Source organism: Megalobrama amblycephala, linkage group LG21 (assembly GCF_018812025.1).
Source record: "Megalobrama amblycephala isolate DHTTF-2021 linkage group LG21, ASM1881202v1, whole genome shotgun sequence".
NCBI lineage: Eukaryota > Metazoa > Chordata > Actinopteri > Cypriniformes > Xenocyprididae > Megalobrama > Megalobrama amblycephala.
The window spans coordinates 2,084,443-2,111,198 of NC_063064.1; the positions used below are offsets into that span (position 1 = coordinate 2,084,443).

Genomic DNA, 26,756 nt, shown 5'->3' on the forward strand with positions numbered 1-26,756 from the left:
ACTGGGTCAATGGCGTGACGGGTCATTTTTGTCTGTCCAAATGCCTTAATAATAATAAGAAAACAAAGATATGACATCCAAGGTATGTAAGGTAGAACAACTAGATCTCTTTTATTGAATTCAAAAGGGTTTAATTATATTTTGCTACATATAAAGATATTTTAAAGATTTTGAAGTGTCAAAAGGTCATTCGGTTTAACCGTCCAAAGGCCAATACAGCCATTTCATTTGTTAATAAAACATCTTAAAATGTAATAAATGTATATATTTTTTATTCTGGCATGATTTTATAACATCATATATCAACATAATGGAAAATGGTATTAAAATTATGTGTAGAAGTCGTTGCTTATGAGAAGGAATGAGTTTCATTGATGTCATTCAGAGTAACCAATATAAACCTTTTTAGATCAAGTCATGCGGTCAGTATCATGTGACAGGATGTGACATCATTCAGACACCTGCACAGGACCACATGGTCATGAAGCAAAGTAACAAACTCTCTCTTAACTATTTGAAAAATTCATGTTTTCACTTGATCATACGCATGTCCCGAAACATCAGGTCATTCGGTGCAACCGCTATAAAACATGGAAAATGTTGTAATATTTCAAAAACTTGTACTAAATATAAAATATTTGATTGCCAGCTAGCTAGATATCAGCCTGTTAGCATTGTTTGAAAATATCGTCATTCGGTATAAACAAAAGTGTCATTCGGTAAAACCGAAATTTTGGTTAAACCGAATGACTCTTTTGGTGACAAATTTTGTCCATCTTGTAAAAAATGACAAAAGCAGTGTTAATTGATTATAAAAACCACATAATCTCATTGTTAACACTTAACACTTCAAAATTAATTCTAATTATATAATAGTTTATTAAATATTGGAGATTATTTGAAAAACCTACTTTTGCAAACTAGTCATGTTTTTCACTCAACCTCAACAAAAGCACTGCAGCACAGTTCTCGACTCTCCAAGTCAAAACATTTTTGAACTTTGGCCTTTGGATAGCTATAACAGGGTCATTTAGAAAAAAGGGCGAGGCCAAGTGTACCCAAAAGCCATCATTCCTAAATGAAAAATTAGAATTTCACGTCATTAGGTGAGCACATGCGACACATGATTATGAACAAGCATGCAACCTTTTATGGAGATCAGCCCATAGGTGGCGCTGTAACTGTTAAATAGGTGCAAAAACCATATTTCCTTAGTAAATATTAAAAATATACCCTGTATTGAGTGTAAATTATCTTTTCTATACCTTATTTAAGTGGTTAATAAATAAAACATAATACCTTTTTTACTCATGTGCTTAAAGGCCTTAAAGCGCTTGAACCCCGATTATTGCTGCATGCAGCTATATTATTGTTATTGCTGCTGTTTTATAAAAGCGATAATCCACTCAAAGCTTCATACTAAGTATGAATAATTAAAAAAAAAAAAACAGCTTATGTGGTGTATTTAACTTAATTTTATTAAAATACAATGCATAAACAATCTGTCAAGTTTACAAGTTAATTCTCCATGACAAGCAGTAACAAGCTGAAAAAAAAAAAAAAAAAAAACGAATCCCTAACAAGTTTTATAATAAAGTTAATACCCACTCTTCTTTGATTTTTGTAACATACTCAAAGTCAAAGAGACACGTGATCATGAAGTGATCCCTGTACGGCTGATAAAAACACACATCCGGCACACGGCCGTCCGCGGCACTGGCACTTAGGGAATATTTACACGTCATTTCAGCCACACGTGATTGTAGGATTCGTGAGAAAGCGGCAGTTCGCGTGATTATTCTGGGTATTTCCCACTCAAACTTTGCCATACAGCTAGACACAACAGGTGAACCGTGTAAAGAAAGTGCGATTGGCTGTTCCCTCCCGGCAGACGGGAAGAGAGATCAACTGAAATTCTTGACTTAACACACGGAATATATTAGACGAAGCACATAAATGACCAACACTGTGTCCGCCGATAGCTGGAGTACGTTTGCCGACCGGTTGCTAACGTGTCCTGGGCTGAAGCGAGCACGACGCTTCACTTGAAGGCGGATGAAAGCGCGAGAGTGCAGACGTTGATGTCCTCGGTGTGCGAGGCTCTGTGGAGCGACGGCTCGGACGCGCTGCGGTTGATTTTGGGGAGCGAGTGCTGGAGCAGCTCGATCGAGGACAGGATCTGTGAAAGACAGGAACACACAGCAATCCGTCACTGATGCAGTCAAACACTGTCATTACATGAAGATGTTGTTCATAACTGCTGTCCATGAGAGCTAATACTTAATAACCAACAGCTGTAGTTGATTTAAAACAACAGAAGATCATAAAACACATATAAGGGCCGAATATTTGAAGCGGTTCTAATTGAACAAAATGAGAACATTTACACATCATACTTATTCCAAAATACAACAAAACGTAAGCTATTTTGGACATTATTTTTATGACAGTTAAGACATTTTTATGGTCTATAACTGAAAAAAATGATTTAAATCATTTAGATCGACCCCACGGATAATTTCATTTCTTTTTGATAATGCACGGAACTAATTTTAATGTATTAAATTTAATTTATTTATGCTTTTTGACATGGTAATTACTACTTGAGCATTACAATAAAAATGCATAATATTACTATAATTTATGCAAAGTTGTTTTGTCATCTAAATGGTTGAAAATGTATTTTACTACACATTTCACTCTTGGCAGTGAATGGCTGTTTTTTATTTAAAGTTGAAGAGTGAATATTTGTTGCAGGACATCTGTTATTTTTATTTTTTTTAACATAAGCACTGATTATGTTTTATATTAGGGCTGTGCAATATGGTCAACATAATCATATTGCAATTTTTTTTAACGAATATTGCAGTTTCGACTTTATTTATTTTGCTTTTTCAAATATGCTACATTCTAAATGTATTCAGTGCACAAGAAGTGCATAACAAAACATTTCACAATTAAATAACATAGTATTAACAGCTTGATAAACAGAGGTGGTATCTTTTGTCGAGTGTTTGTATTAGGCACCATGTCTTTGCATATATGTTAGGTGATCACCTCGGCAATTTCTTTGTGCCTTTTTGATCCTTTCTCATAAGGCATGATGCTTGCAAATTCTTGAACAATGGAGACTTGTTCAGTTGGTTCAGGCTGGCTTTTGTTAGTTTCAATGGATTTTGTCATCATGCATTGATCATACAGATTTTTATGCCGCCGTTTCTAGTGCTGGAACAGGTTTATTGTATTGCCCTGTTCTGTTGCAATCTCACAGGTCTTGCAAATTACCTTGCTCTCTGACACATCCTCTCTCCTGAATCCAAAATACTCAAAAATATTCTGAATTAAAATATAAATAAATTAATAAATAATTTTTTTTTTTTTGTTGTTTTTGTTTAAAATGGAGATCAAGATTCTCCCACGATTTTGAACAAAATAACATGACATTTACATGAGGATCTGACAAAATGTTAACTGCTGCAGTTTAAAAAAATAATTCATTTGAACTAGGGCTGTCTATTTAATGCATTAACTTAATTAATTATGGGGGAAAATAATGCATTAAAATTCTTAACGCATTTAATGCACCAAAACATGAAGCTCACTATAGAATGCAGTTATATGCCCCTAAAATTCAAGTTATCAGGGAAAAAAATTGTCTCATATTTGTATAACGATACAGTTAAGCAATAATCACAGGAGTAACGAGCACAATATCACACAAGTTCTGTTTTCCTGTCCAGAATAGCAAATGTGATATTGATTTTAAACAACAGTTTAATAAGTTAATATTGCATTAAATTTTAGACACAATATTGTCTGCTTTTGCTCAATTTTGCCAATGAAAATATTACCTATAAAGCCAGAGCAGAATTGTTGTGAGTCTCCGAGCAACACACAGCGAAGCTTCCTTTCTGAATGAATCGGCGTTTTGAGCAAATCAATCGGGTGAACAAATGATTCAGTGACTCATTCATAAAGAGAGCCATTTACTTAATTCCTGAATGAATCAGCTGTTTGAACGAATCGAATGAAGGACTCAAATGTTCAACCAAAAATAAATACTTATGGTTGTTGAAGCCTAAAAGTTTACATTTACGTTATTTTATGTTGAATCGAATAAAAACATTTTTTTTCTAAAGCTACTTTTTGTAATGTCTATTTGCTTTTTTCGTTTAACACAATAATGACTTCTCAGCCAAATTTGAAGTGTGATTAATTCGCTATTAATTCGATTAATTAATAACCACATTGTGCAATTAATTAGATTAAAAATTTTAATCACTTGACAGCCCTAATTTGAAATAATATTTTTTTTTTAAAAATCAGTTTGAATGAATGATTCAATGACTCACTCGTAAAGACATGTTTCATTACTGAACGAATCAGCGTTTTGAAACGAATCTCTTGAATGAATGATTCAATGACAAATATATTTTTTAACCAATCTTCAAGTTACTTTTTAAAAGGTGATATACTCTATTTTGATCACTACTGTAGACATCAGTGTTTATATCTGAACTATACATTTTTATCGCAGTACTTCTGTGATAATCTGAATTATTGTGAGACAGAAATAATGATCCTGTGTGATTGAAAAGACTGTTTCTCTGGATCAGAACACAGATCTGAATGTTCACTTGTCAAAGCTTTAATAGAGTCGAATCACTGGCATTTAGGAATAAGATCTTCATCTTTTAGCGATTAATCGTGCAGCTCTTCTCTGCAGTGATGTTACCTGTGGAAACAGCGGTCTGTCGTCTTTGGACTTCTGGATGCAGTCAGCGACGAGTCTCTTCATAGCTTTAGGACAGCTCTTATACAGTTTACTGAGGTCAGGGGTCAGATAACCTCTACCCACCATAAAGATGATCTAAAGAAAGAAACAGGGAAGAACCTTAATATATGCTTAAAATGAAAAAAGGAAACTAGATCTTTACATCTTCTGCACAATGCGAATGGTGCTTGATCGTGTAAACGATAGGGACGTACACTACCATTCAAAATGTTTCTTGAGCATCAAATTAGAATGATTTCTGAAGGATCATGTGACACTGAAGACTGGAGTAATGATGCTGAAAATTCAGCTTTGATCACAGAAATAAATTACACGTTACTATATATTCACATAGAAAACAACTGATTTAAATAGCAATAATATTTCACAATTTTTACTGTATTTTTTATTAAATCAATGCAGCCTTGGTGAGCAGAAGAGACTTCTTTCAAAAACATAAAAAAAATAGGAGTTTAATACTTTGAGTAAGAGGTTTGCTCAACTAACAGACTTTGAACCATAATAGTGCTGTTTCCTACTAGTTCACCTAATATAACTTAAAATCACCTTCATTTCGCCTCTCATTTTCACACAACAAAGCAGCTTTACAGGCTACACAACCAGTGACTGGTTTTAAAAATGGACCTTTAGCCTTTGGGCGCCTAAATTTAGCCGCTGGGCTCGAGGGTGAGCGTCCAGAGCGCTCCGGCTCACTGCCAAACACTTCATGAGCTCACAGAACAACTTCAGTCACTCTGAATACTGATGCAATGCCTTTATCATGCACTGCAGCTAATGCTGTATAATAACCTGAGTGTTTAACGCTAGTCTACAACAGAAGTCTCTGAGAGCGAATCTTATAATCTGAAAAAATGAAGCTCATTCTATTATGATCTACATTACTATTTGAGGTTTCAAATGTACTTAATAGTCAAAAAATAATGTGAAATGCATAAAATCTTTAGGTTCTTTAAAAACAAGCTGCATTTTCTTAAAAAAATGTACAGTTTTCATGACATTTACTCCTAAAGACTCCTGTTTCTAATGATATTATGCTATTTTAAAAGTTTTCTAATGTTGTTTCTCGTCTCCTACAACAGGTTCACATTCATCCGAGATCAAAAACACTTTAATTCTCTCATAATATCCACTGCAGCATCAGCTCTTTTCTCTCAGTGTCTGAAACGCTTCCATCAAGGATTCGGTCTCTCTAAACCCCGCCTTTCTGAGAGCTGCTCTGCTGTGATTGGTCAGAAACCAAAGGCTCATTATCATATCTGAATCTCAGCTCTTGATTCGCAGTGATACGAACAGTAACGACGGCGTCGGTTTTACCGTATCAATCTCAGCAGAAAACAGCGTCTTCTCGACATGAACGACACGAACCAAACTCTTCCAGTCAACTACAGTGATTGAGGGCGGGGCAAAGAGACGCTGTTCAGCCAATGAAGACCAGAGGCGGGCATTATGCAAATTAGTTACAAGGTTCAGTAGGAAGTGAGACTGAATTACTGACGACTTGTTTCAGTTCAGAATCGCTTCTTTCTTTTAGGAGACAAAAACTCCATTTTATCTTTGAAACTTTGCAAACCTTTTCTACACACAACATGAAAGGGAATAATATGGGCACTCTAAAAAATATCTACCAAACAAGTATCTAAAAGTCAAAACTGTGTTATTTTATTCATGGTAAACCTGTAGCTCAATGTTCAAGATCCATGATCATGTGATTTTGACACATTAATCTCACCTGATCTCTATTTGCAACCATAGAATAAGGCAGTTCTCCTGTCATCAGCTCATACAGGACGATACCGTACGAGTACACATCCGACTGAAAACTGTACGGGTTGTTGTCCTGCATCCGGATGACCTCGGGAGCCTAAAGAAGCAAGTAAAAGCAATAAAACATTATTTCTTATTATGTATAACTCAGATCATCATCAGGGAAAAAGTCTGAGACCACACCTACAATCTGTGTTTAAAAATCAAATTTAACCTGGAAAGAAGTTTTAGGAATAAAACATTTTTGACTAAGAATGCATACTGACAAACGGCCATGATCATCTATTATTGAGCAATATATTTTTAAAGCATTTATTATATTGGCTTGACAAATATCTACTATTTAAGCTTCTATTAAGACCAAATTTTATACAGTATCTCCTTCTAGAGCTTTCAAGCTGCAACCACCAAACTCAGGTCAGACCTTCAGACTCGGTATATATTTTCTAACTGATCTGACTTATGGTTTTCGTAAATCGGACGATCAAAACTGATTGAGGGGGTCAACACTTTTGTACAATAAGACAAATAGTATTTAAGCAATCACTATCCTAGGACATGTTAATGCATGCTAGCTACTTGCCGATTTCAAAACACTGCTTCAGGAAGCTTCGGAGCGTTATGAATCTTTTGTGTCGAATCATGATTCGGATCGCGCATCAAACCGCCAAACTGCTGAAATCATGTGACTTTGGCGCTCCGAACCGCTGATTCGACACAAAAGATTCGTAACGCTCCGAAGCTTCATGAAGCAGTGTTTTGAAATCAGCCATCACTAAATAAGTCGTTATTTAGTTTTTTTGGAGCGCCAAAAATATTCTCGTCACTTTATAATATTAATATTGAACCACTGTACTCACATGAACTGATTTAAATATGTTTTTGTACATTAATGGATCTTGAGAGAGGAAATGTCATTGCTGGCTATGCAGGCCTCACTGAGCCATCGGATTTCATCAAAAATATCTTAATTTGTGTTCTGAAGATGAACGAAGGTCTTACAGGTGTGGATCGACATGAGGGTGAATAATAAATGACAGAATTTTCATTTTTGGGTGAACTAACCCTTTAATGTAAGTTAATATTGTGTTATTTTAGACATTTACCGCCACCTACTGGCAGTTTTAGTTTCTTATAATTTCGTTTAAAAAAAAAAACAATATAACATTTCCATATTAATAAATATAAAAATATATCTGTAATAAATTCTATGTTGAATCAAATAAAAACATTCTTTCTGAATCTACTTTTTGTAATGTTTATTTGATGCTTTACACAATTATGAGACTATAAATAAATATTTTTTTGGGGGGGGGGGGGTAATTTCGCAGTCAAATTTGATGTGCAATTAATTTGCGATTAATTAGATTAATTGATCGGCACATCATGTAATTAGATTTAAAAAATTTATCGTTTGACAGCCCTAATATTTATATTTACAAACTTTTAAGTTAGATGTGATTCATCGCGATCAATTGCACTAGTTAAAACGTTAATTCATGTTATTAATGTGTTAAAACATGCCAGGATCATGCTAACACATGCTAGAAACATGTTAAAACATGCTAGGATAATGTTAACAATGTGCTAAAACATGTTAGCAACATGCTAAGACATGCTAGTAACATTTTTTTTTTTTTTTGAGTAAAACCATCAAACCTCAAGCTTTTCAAAGTTATTTTACACTTTCAGACCTGGCTTTGTCAAGCCAACATCTAAGTTTGTCATCTAACTTTACTCATCTAGATAATCTTTGTTAATGTTAGTTAAAAATACAATAGTTCATGTTAGTAAACCGTGCATTAACTTTTGATTTTAAAAATGCATGTTGAAATTAACATTGGCCAATATTAATAAATGCTGTAGTATTATTGTTTATTGTTAACAAATGGAACCGTATTGTAAAGTGTTACCAACAACAGCATTTCCACTAGTGGCCACACATTTATACAGACAGTCTGAACTGATTCTGTAAGCATAGAGAGTAACATATAGCATGTGTGTATTATATCTTAAATGGGGTTTAACGCACCATCCAGAGGACGGATCCCGACGGCTGCTCCACCCGATGAGAGCCGCTCCAGCGCGCTTTGACTGTGGCCAGACCGAAATCACCGATCTTCACCGTCAATCCTTCATGCAGGAAGATATCTGAGCATCCCGTTAAGGGAATTTATGACGCCATAAGCACTACATGCTTCAAAAATAAGCTGCTTTTTGCATCGTAACCAAAGTTACAGAAATAAGAAAACATAAAATGGACAAGATGGTAAAAGATACTGTTTGACTTCATGTCTCGATGGATGATATTCTTTGCATGTAGGTAACTAGAAGAGAGAAGATATGAAGAGTTATTTTAATTCTATATATTATTTATATGTTAGACATGATAAGCATGCTGTTAAAGGAAACCAGTTAACTGACAAAACCACCTCTGAGTTTACATGTAAACACCACCCTATTTTGTTCTATTTTTAAACCTGGCTGCATTTCTATTAATAGCTGATGGTATCATGAGCTCAAAATGTGAATCTGCTACTGAAAATACACTATGCCATCAAACACTATGACAGAACGCTGTGCTTGAGTCTTCATTGTGTTGCACTACCTCGTCGATTGCCTAGTAAACTACAACTATCACACAAATGTGTCCAAATTTGAACAGAATGACAGCCTGAACGCATCAAATGCATCAATAATCATATACACTACCATTCAAAAGTTTGGATTTTTTCACCAAGGCTGCATTTATTTAATCAAAAATACAGTAAAAACAGTGAAATATCATTACAATTTAAAATTGCCATTTTCTATGTGAATATATTGTAAAAATGTAAACGTTTGAACAGTAGTGTATATTTTCCCATGATTCTGGATAGACAACTAAACAAAATAACATGTCATTTACTAGAGGGTCTGACAAAATGTTATTAGCTGCATTTGTTGTTAGTTTGAATTATTATTTTTATAAATCAGTTTAACTCACTCATAAAGACTTCACTTGTTTCATTACTGGATGAATCAGTGTGTTTGAACGATTCTCTTGAATGAATCATTCAATAGGCTTGTTTGAGATGCACTGGCGCTGTGCAGACTGATCGGCATATGATATCAAAGCACCACGAGAGCGTTTAGAGAGCATATGACTCCTTATACTTTTGAATCGCTTTCGCGGTACTTTGATGTCATACGCCGATCGGTCTGTGCAGTGCTGATGCATCTTGAACAAGCCTAAATACTTCACTTGAGTCATTACTGGGTGAATCAGCATTTTTGAACAAATCAATTGAATGAGTGATTCAATGACTCCCTCTTAAAGACTTCAATTGTTTCATTATTGGTTGAATCAGTGTTTGAATGAATCTCTTAAATGAATGATTCAATGACTCAAAGACTTCTCTTGTTTCTTTACTGGGTGAATCAGCGTTTTTGAATGAATATCTTGAATATATTATTCAGTGATTCACTCATAAAGACTTCACTTGTTTCATTACTGGATGAATCAGCATTTTTGAACAAATCTCTTAAATAAATGATTCAGTGACTCACTCATAAAGTCTTCACTTGTGTCATAACTGGTTGAATTGGTATTTTGAACGAATATATTGAATAAATGATTCAATGACTCACTCATAAAGACTTCACTTGTTTCATTACTGGTTGAATCAGTGTTTGAATGAATCTCTTAAATTAATGATTCAATGACTCAAAGACTTCTCTTGTTTCATTACTGGATGAATCAGCTTTTTTGAACAAATCTCTTTAATGATTCAATGACTCATTAAGACTTCACTTGTTTCATTACAGGGTGAATCAGCATTTTTGAACAAATCTCTTAAATAAATGATTCAGTGACTCACTCATAAAGACTTCACTTCTGTCATTACTGGTTGAATCTGTATTTTGAATGAAAATCTTGAATGAATGATTCAATGACTCACTCATAAAAGGCTTCACTTGCTTAATTCCTGGAAGAATCAGCATTTTTGAATGAATATCTTGAATAAATGATTCAGTGATTCACTCATAAAGACTTCACTTGTTTCATTACTGGATGAGTCATCATTTTTTAACAAATCTCTTGAATGATTCAATGACTCATTAAGACTTCACTTGTTTCATTACAGGGTGAATCAGCATTTTTGAACAAATCTCTTAAATAAATGATTCAGTGACTCACTCATAAAGACTTCACTTCTGTCATTACTGGTTGAATCGGTATTTTGAATGAAAATCTTGAATGAATGATTCAATGACTCACTCATAAAGACTTCACTTGTTTCGTTACTGGATGAATCAGTGTTTTTGAACGAATCTCTTGAAAGAATGATTCAATGACAAATTCATTCTTCGGTGACATCACTTGTCGCCACCTACTGGTGTAACAATGTAATTGATACAATCTTTATTTGAAGCATCAAGTTTCTTTCAAAAGGTGATTCACTAATCACTAACGTAGACATCAGTGTGTATATCTGAACTATAAACTTTTATCCCAGTACTTCTGTGATCATTTGAATTATTCTAAGACAGAAATAATGATACTGTGTTGGTTGAAAAGACTGTGAAGCTCATACCTATACATGACAGCTGCTCTCTCTGGATCAGAACACAGATCTGAATGTTTCGCTACCATAAACGGTAATAAAATTATTAACAATGACATGGGATGAATTAAAATACTGACAATTTCAGCTTCTAAACATTTCTTGAATTTCAATTGTTTTCCACCACACATGGTCGGCAAAACCCATGTTTACTTAGAGATCGGTATTTAGTGTAACTTGTGTTGCATTTGCTTTTACTGTGTGTAGTTTTGCTCTTGTTAGTTCACTAGCTTCTAGAAAGCAACAGATCAATTTATGCCAAAATACCATTGAGTTTCTTCAGATGCACAGCCTTTGACATGAACAAATGTAAGCAAGCATTTTCCCCTAGTATTGAAAGATGATAAGCTTGCTAATTTTCCTATCTGAACCATAGAGGATTATTTGCTTAGTTGCATGTTATAATTTGCATGTAGCAAATAATATAATTTAGGGCTGCAATGGTTGAGAAGTGTTGGTTTAGCCCTGTGTCAGCACACACGCCTTTGAGATGTGATACCTAAAACCTTGAATAGCTGCTTCAGGTGTGTTTTGATCAGGGCTGGACCCCTCGCCCTTCATTAAGCTATAATCAATCAGCGGATCCAAACACTCACTCCATGCCCTGAGCCGTCTGTCTGGCAATGTCGATCAGCTGAAACATCTGGAAGTCCGTCTCTTGCACGTGCAGATGTTTGTAGAGGCTACTTCCTTCACACCACTGCGTCACAATGGCCAGGTTTTCCTTGGTCATGTATCCCATAAACAAAACAATATTGACGTGCCTGGTTTTCCTGAAACAACAACACAGAAACAACTTCAGTGGGATCAAATCTACTGCATGTTGGCAGCGTTGAACAGACTCTGGCAGTGAACGAAGATTACAGTGTTTAAACTCATTTTTGGGAATAATGGAATCATTTGACTTGGGTTGTGCTGTTGGTTTACCTGAGAACAGCCACTTCATTGCGAAAGGCCTGCAATTGCTCTGGTGTGGGATCCGTCACCTTTAAAATCTTTACAGCAACATCACCTGAAAAGACAATACAACTCAAAATAAAATAACTTAAACATTATATTTCCCTCAGTTGTAAATATGATGTTAGCAGCAGATCCTTTAAGTCCTGTAAGTTGACGGACTTGCGATCCTCCATGGTTCAGCACATTCCACAGATGCTCCATTAGATTGAGATCTGGAGAATTTGGAGGTCAAGTAAACACCTCAAACTCGTTGTTGTGCTCCTCAAACCATTCCTGAACCATTTTTGCTTTGTGTCAGGAGCATTATCCTGCTGAAAGAGGCCACAGCCACCAGGGAATACCGTTTTTTCATGAAAGGGTGTACACGGTCTCAACAATGCTTAGGTAGGTGGTACGTGTCAAAGTAACATCCACATGGATGGCAGGACCCAACATTGCCCAAAGCATCACACTGCCTCCGCCGGCTTGCCTTCCTCCGATAGTGCATCCTGGTGCCATGTGTTCCCCAGGTAAGAGACGCACACGCACCGGCCATCCACGTGATGTAAAAGAAAACATGATTCATCAGACCAGGCCACCTTCATCCATTGCTCCGTGGTCCAGTTCTGATGCTCACGTGTCCACTGTTGTCTCTTTCAGTGGTGGACAGGGGTCAGCATGGGCACCCTGACTGGCCTGCAGCTATGCAGCTCCATACGCAACAAACTGTGATGCACCTGTGTATTCTGACACCTTTCTATCAGAACCAGCATTAACTTCTTGAGCAATTTGAGCTACAGTAGCTCGTCTGTTGGATCGGACCACACAGGCCTGCCATCAATGAGCCTTGGTCGCCCATGACCCTGTTGCAGGTTCTCCATTGTTCCTTCCTTGGACCACTTTTGATAGATACTGACCACTGCAGACCGGGAACACCCCACAAGAGCTGCAGTTTTGGAGATGCTCTGACCCAGTCGTCTAGCCATCACAATCTGGTCCTTGTCAAACTCACTCAAATCTTACGCTTGCCCATTTTTCCTGCTTCTAACACATCAACTTTGAGGACAAAATGTTCACTTGCTGCCTAATAAATCCCACCCACTAACAGGTGCCGTGATGTACTGTTGCACATCATGGTATTAGATACATTAACCATATATTACCTACAATTTGAAAACAAAACAACACTGTGGAGCCCCTAAAACCGGGATGAGAAAGAACTCTTACCGTGCCACTTCCCTTTGAAGACGGTGCCGAACGAGCCTGAGCCGATCCTGGAGAGCAGAATCACCTCGGTGGTCTTGATCTCCCAGTAGTAGTTGGAATCTCTCTTCTCTCGTGGACGCTGGTGACCAATGAACAAACCACTGGACCATCAGCTCATGTTTCAACCTTCTCCACAGTGAAATCACGTTTAAACTACACTCTGAGAGGAAAAGCTTCTTTATGGAACTTTGTTTTCTTTATATAGAACCTTTTTGGCATCAAAAGAGCTCTTGGCTCTCTATAGAAACTTTTTCTCTAAGAGTGTAGAATAATCTGATGATTCAAGCTAGCGTGACTCGGGGAAAGGTTACTGTAAAGTACGCTTACGATTCTTTTTTCCTGAGCGTTGGTTGAAGGCGCTTTCTCCCGCTGAGCCGGAGCCGGGGTTTTGGGCCACTCGGTTGGGCTCAGATTTTGAGGGCTTCCTGTGAACGAATGTGACAAAGAACGACTTCAGCCTTATAGCTTTGCTGTGAAATCTCTGCGGAAAGAGTCAGGAAAAACCCTTACCTGATTCATCACGCCCTAAGGCTTCCTGTGAATAAAGAGGGAAGTAATGTTTAACATATGGAAATGTTTGAGAGAAGACACTATCATAGTTTAGGATCCAAATAAAGAACTCGGGGCCAGATTTACTAACGATGGAAAGTGTGAACACAGTTATTTCTGCAGCTGATCATATTGCTTATGCATCTGGAGGAGTTTCCTTGTCATTTACTAAGGTTTGCGCTAGTCAGTTTACTGGCATTTTTAGCACCCCAAGAAAGCATGTCTTAACCCATTTATCTGAACATATCGTTTGCCGAGCCACATTATATTTAGTATGCAATGCTCTTGTTAGATTGTGCTGGTCATTATGTAAAGGAGTTCTTTAATTCGCTCATTGTCTGAGATCAGCCACAGAACTTGCTTCTATATGATTGTGGTCTCATTTGACCCGTTTAGTAAATCTGGCCCTGAAAGTCAATGATGATTTGAGGATAGAAAAGCATTTCACCTGATAAGCAGCCTCGTCGACCGGCTGTGTGGTGCTCACCATGTGGACATTGGGCGTGGATGTGGACAACACTTTATGACTGAGAGAGACGCCAGCGGACGGCATGGGAGTGATGTAGTTTAATGCATTCGGTGTGGAGTATCTGTGATAGGGACTGGAGAAGGGTTTCCACGTCAGTGACATTATCTGAAAGGCCTCAGATCAGTCTTTGAGCGTCTTGATTTACTATTAAATCATGTCTTTAGTCTATCCTACATTTGATTCAACAATTTGAACTTTAATTTCACTGTTTTCTAAAGAAGATGACCCAGAAAACACAGAACGTTCCCCTAAGTAGGGTTGGGTATCATTTGAATTTTAACGATTCCGATTCTTATTGATTCTGATTCTTATCGATTCCTGATTTTGATTCTAATAAGGTAAAAAAAAACCTTAGATATCATATTTTTTATTGTATGGCTTATTGTAAAACATTTAATTGTAGCTGAATACCATGAACAAAAATCAACAGGCTAAAGAACACTTACACAAGGAACTTTTGCTTATGGTTTTGCACAAATAAATATAAGTGAACAAAGATATGATTGAAATAAAGTGCTTTAAGATTTTTAGGTATTCAGGTACAAAAACGAATCAAATGTAAAACAACACTGCACTTTATGAATAAAATACATTAAAAAAAAACATTTTTGTTACAAAAGTTATTCAGTCAAGAACAGTGTGTGAATTCTCTCTTTATCTTTTGTTGTTTGATTAACATTATTATAGAGACGGCAGCAGGAATATTAGGCTGCTGTCACTTTAAGAACTACACGGATCCAATATATGAGAGGCAGTTTTCTGTGCGCTTGTTTTGTTTTCAGAAAACGGAGTCTTCTTTGAGTTTGAATGCTTTAAAATCACATTAAAAGGCACAATGTGTAATTTTTGCCACTAGAGGTCGCTTATTCAAAACAAAGGCTTTGCATGATGACGCTGTGATGTCGGGGTGCTTTTATTATGCCAGTGTCATCGCTTCCTCTTCTTCCGGTCATATGTGGGATAAAGCAGTGCTGTTTTATCATATTAGATACATTTGTGTGCTGAAAGTTGTTATAATGCTACTCTGTGTGTTCACTCGGCGACTGCTGTGAGACACTTGTTGCACACTGCAGTAAGATAGATCGATATTAGTCATGGTAAAACATGGTACTCGCTATAAATCAAGAAAATTAGATTTAATACTTGCTGACTTGCTGTGTTGAGCTATATAACATGAATGTATCCAAACAGTTGTTCCCTTGTCTAATAAAACACATAATACATTAAAGCGCCTTTGGTGTTGTCATTGATAGACAACACACGGATATGGTCCATGTCCTGGTTAAAATTGATTATTTCTCTGGATTTAAACATTCTTGGAAACATCTGGGATAATGTGAGTACACAAGTCAACAAAATATATAACATTGTTTTAGTGGTTATTGGATATTTTAATCCAAAAATATCTTACATATTGTGCCTTTAAAATCACTTTTTCTGTGCATGCAGCAGAGAAAACAGCGTGCGAGTCCTCTTGCGCTTGAATGGTTTAAAATCACATTAAAATGTGCACACAGGAACCGATAAGCAGAATCAAAATGCACGTTTCTTATTGAATCAATGGTTTTTGGAAATTTGTAACTGGTTCGATACCCCTAATGTTAGTATTTGGTTCCTGCTTGGTTAATTTTTTTTTAACCAAATACTAGAAACGTTCTTTTTAGGATTTACTTTTTGCAACCATAAAATAACGTTCCCAGAATGTTGCAGGGAGGTTATTTTTAAATAAACTAAAAATAACTTGTACAGAACGTTCCATAATGGTTATTTTTAGGTAATTATTTAGTTATTTTTGTTAATTAAACAATAAATAAAAACAAGATATTTTGTATAATACTAATTACAGGCGTCCATACATCCATACCGCTTGTACTATACTGGGTCGCGGGTGTGCTGATGATTACTGACGTACAGTGAGGTAGTGATATCGGTTTAAAGAGGTTAGAGGAACGTTCTGAGAACATTAGAATAACATTTTACTAACCAAAAACTGTTCTATTTCCGTTAAGAAAACTTTCCTGTCTAACCAAAAACAAACCTTAAAAAAGAACTTTCTGGGAACCAAAAATTGTTAGGAAAATTCAAAACAAGGCCTTGCCCAGTACATTAGTTTAAATCTTGTTTGACAAAAAAACATTTTAAAAAAAGAAGCTTGTATTCCTGTGGATGGGTTTTTACTGCGTTTCACAGATGGTGTCCCTGCTGAGTATCAGCGCATTTTGGGTGAAAGTTACCAAATGGTTTGATGTCTTGAAAACAAAGTTGAAAAACTAGATGCAAGTTCACAAGACAAGATCAAGCGACTCTATCAGATGAGTCTCATATCTCATAATGTGGACATACTTTTAAAACTGTGTATTTAAAGGTTACTTAAATTAATGTTAATTAATGGTTATTTGTGTAGAACTGAGAGACAAAATTATTATCTGTAATAATCAAATCTCCACAAATGCTGTATTGAAGATTACCTTTCTAAAGCAATCATTTCAGTACTAAATGGACAAATGTAAATGTTATTATATTATATTATATTATATTAATTATATTATATTATATTATATTATATTACAATTATATATAGTGAAAAATTTAATATTAGTAAATATTAGAAAAAGTAAATATTAGCTGAAAAACAAAGTAAATGAAAATTAGAAATGTTGCATTATAAACTGAAATAAGTTGAAGTACTAAAATTATTAACTGGAAATAAATAAAACTAAAACTGAAATATAAATAAATTAAATCGTAATAAAACTATAACAGAAGTAAAATAAAATCTCATACAAGGAACTACAAGTATAATTAAATACCCTGAATACAAGGAAAAAAAAAAAAAGGTGACGTTGTGACATGCTCTGATTTCCAGAGGAACGCTGGATTGTCGGGTCAGATCACTACATCTGAGCTAAATATAGACACAGACTCTGTTTACCTGAAGGAGAATTTAGAGTTTTGCATCCGACGGGACGAGAGGGGCGGGAGTGACGGAGTGCCGTTCTCTCCGGGAGTCGGGAACAGCCTGGGAAAACGCAAGGGCATTGATCTAAATAACATGACTATAACTAATTCTCAATAACTAATTTCTAAAAGATGGACCAATGAAGATTTTCCTTAAAAAGCATTATGAGTTTGTTTTTTCATCTTTGTGATGAATTCTGCAGCAGAAGAATGGACCTTTGTACCGCATTACCTGATTTTCATTGATAGGCATCTACGGTATGAGCGCCTCTATGCAAAACTCTTTCTGTGAGACTTCCCTTGAACCACACACACATGTCTATCTTCATTTAAATAGAGGAAAGAAGAGTGTTCTGCCTGTTAAATTGCCACTGAACCCCACTTTACACAAATCAGCATGGTTGCAATATAATAGATCATGTATAAACTGGGTTCTCAGCTCCAATGACACTTCACTAGAAAAACATTCACTAGAGTAGGGCTGTCACTATCGATTATTTTGGTAATAGAGTAATCAGTAGATTATTTTGACGAATAATTGAGAAATCGGTTGCTTATTTTGATGATTAATCGAATAATCAGATATATATTTTTTGTTGTAATAAAAAAAAAAAGAACAAAATTGCTAAACAAAGTGTTTAAAAATGCATCAAAATATAAATTAAATTAAATTGAAAGGCAGAGACCTGTAATATATCAAACAATGCAAAAAGTGTTGAATTATTTTATCCATAAAAAAAAAATGCCTATCAAAGTTGTGTCCTCACTTTGTGTCAAAGAATTTATAATTCTGATTAAATCAGGCAATGTCATGGTCTTCCTTAACTCTGAGGAGCTCTTACTATTTCCTGTTCATTGTGGATCTCACAGTAGGACACACAGTCCTTTCGATTCGATTCATCTTCGATACTGAACGCGATTTTGCGTGGCTTGTCCGTGAACTACGGCTCTGTCTATTAAAAGGCGCTCCATTTGAAAGCAGGTGATGGCGATTTAGCGGTAATCAGGGAACCGGCTTTACTGACGAAATGCGCGTGAGAATCGCATGCGATATATCGCCCAGCCCTATTTTATAGTTTTTTATATTTTATACAATGTTGAAGTCTCTGCGGTCACAGCTTTAACATGTCAACTCCATCATCCGGTGTAATAGTTTCTGTAAATAGTTGTGGGATAAATCTGGGCATTTTTGATATGCTTATTAAGGCAGCTACAACTGAGAAACAAAACAAAACTGCTCCACTGAACAACACGTGATTACGTCACTGAAATAAACGAATCTGATTGCACGGTACGGTTTGCAGTTGACTCAAATCGCAACGGAGGGCGGACTGACCAGGCTGATATATCTTGTAGAAGATATATCAGTCTGGCCTTGCCAGGCAAATTTGTCAACACCATCAGTGTTTGTCAAGTCAACTCCATCAGTTTTTGCCAACTCCGTCAGTATTTGTCAAGTCAACTCCATCAGTTTTTGTCAACTCCGTCAGTATTTGTCAAGTCAACTCCATCAGTTTTTGTCAACTCCATCAGTGTTTGTCAAGTCAACTCCATCAGTTTTTGTCAACTCCATCAGTGTTTGTCAAGTCAACTCCATCAGTTTTTGCCAACTCCGTCAGTATTTGTCAAGTCAACTCCATCAGTTTTTGTCAACTCCGTCAGTGTTTGTCAAGTCAACTCCATCAGTTTTTGTCAACTCCGTCAGTATTTGTCAAGTCCTCCATCAGTTTTTGTCAACTCCATCAGTGTTTGTCAAGTCAACTCCATCAGTTTTTGTCAACTCCGTCAGTGTTTGTCAAGTCAACTCCATCAGTTTTTGTCAACTCCGTCAGTATTTGTCAAGTCAACTCCATCAGTTTTTGTCAACTCCGTCAGTGTTTGTCAAGTCAACTCCATCAGTTTTTGTCAACTCCGTCAGTATTTGTCAAGTCAACTCCATCAGTTTTTGTCAACACCGTCAGTGTTTGTCAAGTCAACTCCATCAGTTTTTGTCAACTCCGTCAGTATTTGTCAAGTCAACTCCATCAGTTTTTGTCAACTCCGTCAGTATTTGTCAAGTCAACTCCATCAGTTTTTGTCAACTCCGTCAGTATTTGTCAAGTCAACTCCATCAGTTTTTGTCAACACCGTCAGTGTGTCAAGTCAACTCCGTCATCAGTTTTTGTCAACTCCGTCAGTGTTTGTCAAGTCAACTCCATCAGTTTTTGTCAACTCCGTCAGTATTTGTCAAGTCAACTCCATCAGTTTTTGTCAACACCGTCAGTGTTTGTCAAGTCAACTCCATCAGTTTTTGTCAACACCGTCAGTGTTTGTCAAGTCAACTCCATCAGTTTTTGTCAACACCGTCAGTGTGTCAAGTCAACTCCATCAGTTTTTGTCAACACCGTCAGTGTTTGTCAAGTCAACTCCATCAGTTTTTGTCAACTCCGTCAGTATTTGTCAAGTCAACTCCATCAGTTTTTGTCAACACCGTCAGTGTTTGTCAAGTCAACTCCATCAGTTTTTGTCAACTCCGTCAGTGTTTGTCAAGTCAACTCCGTCAGTATTTGTCAAGTCAACTCCATCAGTTTTTGTCAACTCCGTCAGTGTTTGTCAAGTCAACTCCATCAGTTTTTGTCAACTCCGTCAGTGTTTGTCAAGTCAGCTCCATCAGTTTTTGTCAACTCCGTCAGTATTTGTCAACTCCGTCAGTATTTGTCAAGTCATGTTAACTCCGTCAGTATTTGTCAACTCCGTCATGTTAACTCCGTCAGTATTTTTCAACTCCGTCAGTATTTGTCATCAATTTGTCAACTCCGTCATTATTTGTCAACTCCGTCAGTATTTGTCAAGTCAACTCCGTCATTATTTGTCAACTCCGTCAGTATTTGTCAAGTCAACTCCGTCAGTATTTGTCAAGTCAACTCCGTCATTATTTGTCAACTCCGTCAGTGTCAACTCCGTCATTATTTGTCAACTCCGTCAGTTTTGTTCAACTCCATCAGTTTTTGTCAACACCGTCAGTTTTTATCAACTGCACTCCATCAATATTTGTCAACTACGTCCGTTTTTGTCATCTCAACAACTCTGTCCGTTTTTGTCATCTCAACAACTCCATCAGTATTTGTCAACTCCATCAGTTTGTCAACACTGTCAGTATTTATCAACTCTGACGGAGTTGACATACATTAAGTTCCGAACCGAATAAATGTACATTTTGAGAAAAAATTTTTTTTTCAGAAACCTGTTCCCTTACATGGTTCATTAACATGTTTTGTCCCTCATCTCAAGAATCAGTGATATATTAAACCCGCAGGGCATATGTTTATTTAATTGAATCGCAGGAATTGTGAATTCACAATTGCCCTATGCTATAGTATGATTTTTAAATGGTTTCAATATATTGCGCAGCCTTTGAAAATGGTCTAATAATGCGGTTCAAGGATTCTTGTCTGTGGAATGCGTCACTTCCGGTATTTTGCCGGTTACTCGACACAGGTAAATTGTCATCAAGGGTTTTTTTAAATCAAGTACTCGAATTTAAACGAGGAATCATGACAGCCCAAAACTAGAGTATTTCTGTGACTCTTCCAAGACTTTGTTTTGATGTTCTTTTCTAGACCAAGAAACCAGAACATGTAAAATTAAATTAAACTAGTCTACGCAACTGGCTGCTGCCGATATGTGCATGACTGTGTGGGAGCCCTTCAGGCATGACTAAAGCTGGTGTGTGTTCTGATGTCTGTGGTTTTGCACACTCACAGAAGCTGTCGAATGTTGCTCCAGTCCACACACATGGTGGGCACTTTGGTGCTGCAGTGCTCATGAAATTTGTAGCCACACGTCTGACATCTGAAGCCATGTAAAAGAAACTTCTGACATATGTCACAAAAGGCCAACTTCAAAAATGTCTTTCGTACCTGTGAAGGGGAAGGTCAAATGTTAGAACTGTTATAAAGATGATGGCAGCTCAATCCAAACACACACAACGGAAACTTACAAAATTGTGCGTGGTCAGCGGGACGTGATCTAAGACTTCGACCAGCATCTCCTCTCCCACCAGTGTGGTACAATCAGTGCTCCAATCCATACGCTTCTTATTACTACACAAAACAACACTGAGGTTTCATTAACTGAACATTAGATTGATAGTATTCAGCATTCAGAAGATTTGTTCTTGTTTGCAAAGCTGTTTCACTCAGATATACAATATATTTCAAACCTGTGGGAACTGGTAGGTTCTCGAAGAAGCTTGAAAACGGCACAGCATTCGGGCTGAAGTCCACGGACTTTCAGGGCTTTGATGAGGCAGTTGCGCAGCGTCATACCCGGTCGCACATTCACCTATAACAACACAATTCTCATATTTTATCACTTCAATGCAAAAGAAAGGTATGAACATGCATGCGAAGGTTACATAGATCTTTAGCATTATATCGATGAGCACTTGTAAGTTTGTAAAAAAACCTGCTTTTATATCAAGGCCCTTCCCATGTAAAGGCCCGTTCACACCGAGGACCATAACTATAACGACCGATAAAGATAGATTCGCCCTGTGTCACATGAACATAAATGATAAAACATTCACCCTGGGTTACATGACCATAAACAATAAAAGTCAGAATTGTGAGATATAAATTTGCATTTGTGAGAAAAGTCAGAATTGTGAAATATAAACTCGCAATTGCGAGAAAAAAGTCGGATTTGCAAGAAAATAGTCAGAATTGTGAGATATAAACAATTGCGAGAAAAAAGTCCGAACTGAGATATATGCAATTGTGCGTTATAAAGTCAGAATTGCACAATATAAACTCGCAATTGTGAGAAAAAAGTCAGATTTGCAAGAGAAAATTCAGAATTGTAAGATATAAACAATTGCGAGAAAAAAATCTGAATTGTGAGATATAAACTTGCAATTGCAAGAAAACGTCAGACTTGCGCGATATAAACTCACAATTACAAGAAAAGTCCGATTTGCGAGAAAAAAGTCAGAATTGTGAAATAAACTTGCAATTGCGAGAAAAAAGTCAGAATTGTGATATAAAAACGTGCTATTGCAAGAGAAAGTCAGAATTGCGCAATATAAACTCACAATTGCGAGAAAGGTCCGATTTGCGAGAAAAAAGTCAGAACTGAGATATAAACTTGCAATTGTGAGAAAAAAAGTCAGATTTGCGAGAGAAAATTCAGAATTGTAAGATATAAACACAATTACAAGACAAAAAATCAGAATTGTGAGATATAAACTTGCAATTGTGAGAAAAAGTCAAACTTGCGCGATATAAACTCACAATTGCGAGAAAAGTCTGATTTGCGAGAAAAAAAGTCAGAATTGTGAGATAAAAAGTCGCAATTACCTTTTTTATTTTTTATTCAGTGGCGGATACAAGCTTTCACACACGTGCTCTTTGCTAACGGACATGTATAAGGGCCCTTCATAAAGGGACTGAGTTGTTCACTTTCATTTGGAACGCACCTGCAAATGGCGTCCCCTTCCAAAAGTGCCCTTCAAGGGCGCAAAAACACAGTTTGGAATTCAACCATTGTTACAGTTATCGTTCTTGCCGTGAACGGGTCTTAAGTCTCTAGAATAAATGATAAAATGCACACTCCATGCTCATCATAAACCCTCACAGATGGTGTTGGAAAATAACAGATCATTTTATCGTTACCACAGTCCGCTGTTTGTTGGGTAGGTAGACGCGGATTGTGCTGCTAGTTTTAGAGTCTATGATTCTCCCATCATCTGACAGTCTCCGGTACGGGAAGTTCTTGAGAATGGTGGGAGACATGCAGGAATCTTCAAACACCGAGTCTTTGCATCCAAACCCATGACTGACGCTTTTCCAGGCCCCTTGAAAATGCTCCATCCCGGCAGGCAGCGGCGGACTTCAATAATCTAGCATAAGAACAGAAGAAATATAACTAACCCGACCTCACAAACATACTGACCTGAGGTCAGAGATGAGGCCCAAACTGTACACACGTGAAACATGATATACAGTTAATATTTCCTACTTCCATTGCTCTCATTTAGTCCCAGCCACTCTGAAGTGGGTATTGTGTTTATAATGCGACTACGTGACTAGCAGCAATAATCCTTCAAAACAGCAGACGTACGCTTTATAAACAAGACTTCATCTAATGTCTTGTAACGCAGTCTTTCTATTACATGTGAGCCCAGCTCCTGATGTGTCAAGGATGAATAACTCTGACAAGTAATAATTCAAAAGAACGGCCAAATATTTTTCAGATGATAATAATAAACTGATAACATTTTTACGATGAATGTGTATCACGTTAAAAGAAGCACACACTTTTGCTTTCTCAAAAGAAAGAAGGTCGGTCTTTTTGTAAAATAATTATTAATTGTCTAAAAATGAGCATAACGTCATTTTAATAAGACTAAACATCAGAAACACAAAACAACTGTCCAATTTTGAGCTTGATAACAACAATAAAATTACTATTTAAAAAAGCATATTAAGCACTTTTAGACTTGATTGTGTTTTTGTGCTCTACTAGAACAGGTTTTCCTGCTTGAATGTTGATTATTTTCCTCATTGTTGCAGCTCCTCTTTTCCCAGTCTGTCAGTAACGCTCTGTTTAGTTCCTGTCTCTATGAAGCCCCTCCTTCTGAAATGCACACTGTGCTCTGATTGCTCGGCTGGAGCAGTGTGTTGTGATTGGTCAAGTGCTTCAAGTGTGTTTGGGAAATGTCCCGCCCCTTACCATAACCACTGTCATGAGAAATCGAATAATCGGATATAATGACTAATTATTGTATGTTTATTGCATTAAGTGCACAAACAACATGCTTGACATATAAAATGAATGCATATGCACTGCATAATAAAACAAACTGGTAAACAGACATTGGAAGCAAAAAACATACTTAATATAATATAAGCTAAGCTAGTAGGCTACTCGGGTATACGTATGCTATGCTAGTACATAAGCTAATTAAAAAACAATAAGAACTCAAAGTCACGTGATTTCAGTAAACGAGGATTCGTTATGTCATAAGTGTTTCGAAACGTTGCGAAATTTCAATGGTTCACGTGACTCTGGCAGTTTGATACACGCTCCGAAACCACTGATTCGAAACAAAAGATTCGTAAAGCTTCATGAAGCAGTGTTTTGAAATCGCCCATCACTAGATATTGTTGAATAAAGTCGTTATTTCGTTTTTTTGGCACACAAAAGGTATTCTCGTTGCTTCATAACATTAAGGTTGAACCACTGTAGTCACATGACCTGTTTTAAATATGTCTTTAGTAGCTTTCTGGGCATTGAAAAAGGGAGCGTCATTGCTGGCAATGCAGGCCTCACTGAGTCATCAGATGTCATCAAAAATATCTTAATTTGTGTTCTGAAGATGAACAAAGGTCTTACGGGTGTGGAACGACATGATGGTGAGTAATTAATGACAGAATTTTCATTTTTGGGTGAACTAATCCTTTAAATGGTCATTATGACGCATTTTAAACAATATAAATCATAACGTTATTTTGCAGGAATTATAATCAGGCGCTAAAAATACTACCCATTAAAAGCCTGTTGAACAAATGGGATCACTTGGGGTCCTAAAGGAGACCCGATTCCTGGTGGGACGTGATTTCACACCACACCGCCACACTACTAACTAACTCAACCAGGCTCCGCCCCTTTAGTCTGCATATTAATTATTTAAATGAGGAATATTGTCACGTGTTCGTTCCTGGAAAGAAAACTCAAGACTACAAATGGAGGTGTTTGAGGGAGTTCAGAAACAGTGCTTCATTAGTCATTATAACAACATTAAGCATCAGAAACACAATCTTGAAACCAATGCTTAAACGTAAAACAAACTGCCTGGAAATGAAATGGACAGGAACCCCTCAAGCACATGTGATATTCACCTGGACAAGACTATATCCACTGTTTCTCAGAACAAAACACACACAAAACACCCAACAAGTGCCATATTTCTGTCGTGTGAGTGAGAAACATTAGTCATCAAGTCATTGCCACTAAGAGCAGAAGCGCAGATGGTGACAGATATCTGTCAGGAACTGTTATAGTAGAGAAACGCACAGTATCATAAAAACCCAGATCTAACTGTTCTTCCTATGAAGAACTTGATGCTTCTGCCCTGGCAATGTTTCACAATCAGATGGTTTGCCCACACCATACCAGTCATGCAAGTTACACAGAATTCGCAGCCAAGACTAACACGTTTCTCACCCATTTTGCATGAGCCACAGCGATATCCACCTGTTCTTGCTCGGAAAGTAACTGTGCAACTATGTTGGGTTGAACTCCTCTGTACTCGCTCATTGTTCTGACATCAGAAACCTGTTGAGCAGGTCTGAGCGGCTCTCAGACACAGACACTCATGCTGATCTGACCGCGAGAGTGATGGTGAAACACAAATTAGTGCATTCTGTGACATGCTGAATAATTGTTCCTCATGCACAGGAGAACGTTTCTCTCTGCATCTCGCAAACGACAAATAATGCAATCTTAATGTTAGGTTTACCAATGATAATGTTGCCTACAACAAGCTTTCAAACATTTCAATGTCATAATATCTCGAAGCTACATACACTCTAAAACCCATTTATATTATTATATTATGTTATATTTTATTATATATATATATATATATATGCATACACAGACACACAAACATACACTCTAAAAATGCTGGGTTAAAAACAACCCAAGTTGGGTTGAAAATGGACAAACCCCAGGTTAAATGTTTGCTGTTAGTTTTATTTAACCCAACTACTGCTTTAAACATTACTGTATTGCTGCTTAAAATGAACCCAAAGTAACATTTATTAATAAGTTTAATGAAAATAATCAAACAATAAACATTTATTAAATTTCTTATAAAAAAAATAAAAAAAACACCTTTTGATTAGTATTGTTGCCTCTAGTAATTGTGTGTCTGATTTTTAATTTCCAACCTATTTTGGGTTCATTTTAAGCCAGACATATAGTCATTTTTAAACAACAGTTGAGTTAAATAAAACTGCCCAGCATGTTGGCCAAACATGGTTGGGTTAAAACAACCTGTTCATTAGGTTAAAACCCTATCACTGGGTTTATTTTCAACTCAACTTGGGTTGTTTTAAACCCAGCATTTTTAGACTGCATGATTGTGTGTCTGTATGTGTATACATGTACATATATAATAAAATATAACATTATATAATAATATAAATGTATTTGCATTAGATATTAAGTGTGCATATATAATAAAATATAACATATTATAATATAAATGTGTTTGCATTAGATATTAAGTGTGCATATATAATAAAATATAACATTATATAATAATATAAATGTATTTGCATTAGATATTAAGTGTGCATATATA

The 26,756-nt window shown here is 36.5% G+C and overlaps 1 protein-coding gene across 2 annotated transcripts; it reads right to left on the bottom strand.

The window, feature by feature from the left end:
* Nucleotides 1–1,457: 1,457 nt before the first annotated feature.
* raf1b (Raf-1 proto-oncogene, serine/threonine kinase b) lies at nucleotides 1,458–25,757 on the bottom strand. 2 transcript variants are annotated; one of them, XM_048172585.1, is made up of 17 exons: nucleotides 25,613–25,754; nucleotides 23,059–23,285; nucleotides 21,609–21,730; nucleotides 21,387–21,489; nucleotides 21,149–21,306; nucleotides 17,382–17,468; nucleotides 14,369–14,522; nucleotides 13,882–13,906; nucleotides 13,699–13,796; nucleotides 13,333–13,450; nucleotides 12,094–12,178; nucleotides 11,763–11,939; nucleotides 8,840–8,886; nucleotides 8,592–8,710; nucleotides 6,525–6,656; nucleotides 4,736–4,870; nucleotides 1,458–2,179 (listed from the first exon to the last, which is right to left on the bottom strand). In XM_048172585.1, the coding sequence occupies exons 2-17, from the start codon at nucleotides 23,254–23,256 to the stop codon at nucleotides 2,042–2,044; spliced, it is 1,896 nt and encodes a 631-aa protein (XP_048028542.1). In that variant the 5' UTR covers nucleotides 23,257–23,285; nucleotides 25,613–25,754; the 3' UTR covers nucleotides 1,458–2,041. The 2 variants fall into 2 exon arrangements, with proteins under 2 accessions (XP_048028542.1, XP_048028543.1); XM_048172586.1 differs by lacking the exon at nucleotides 17,382–17,468 and having other exon boundaries at nucleotides 25,613–25,757.
* Nucleotides 25,758–26,756: the final 999 nt, after the last annotated feature.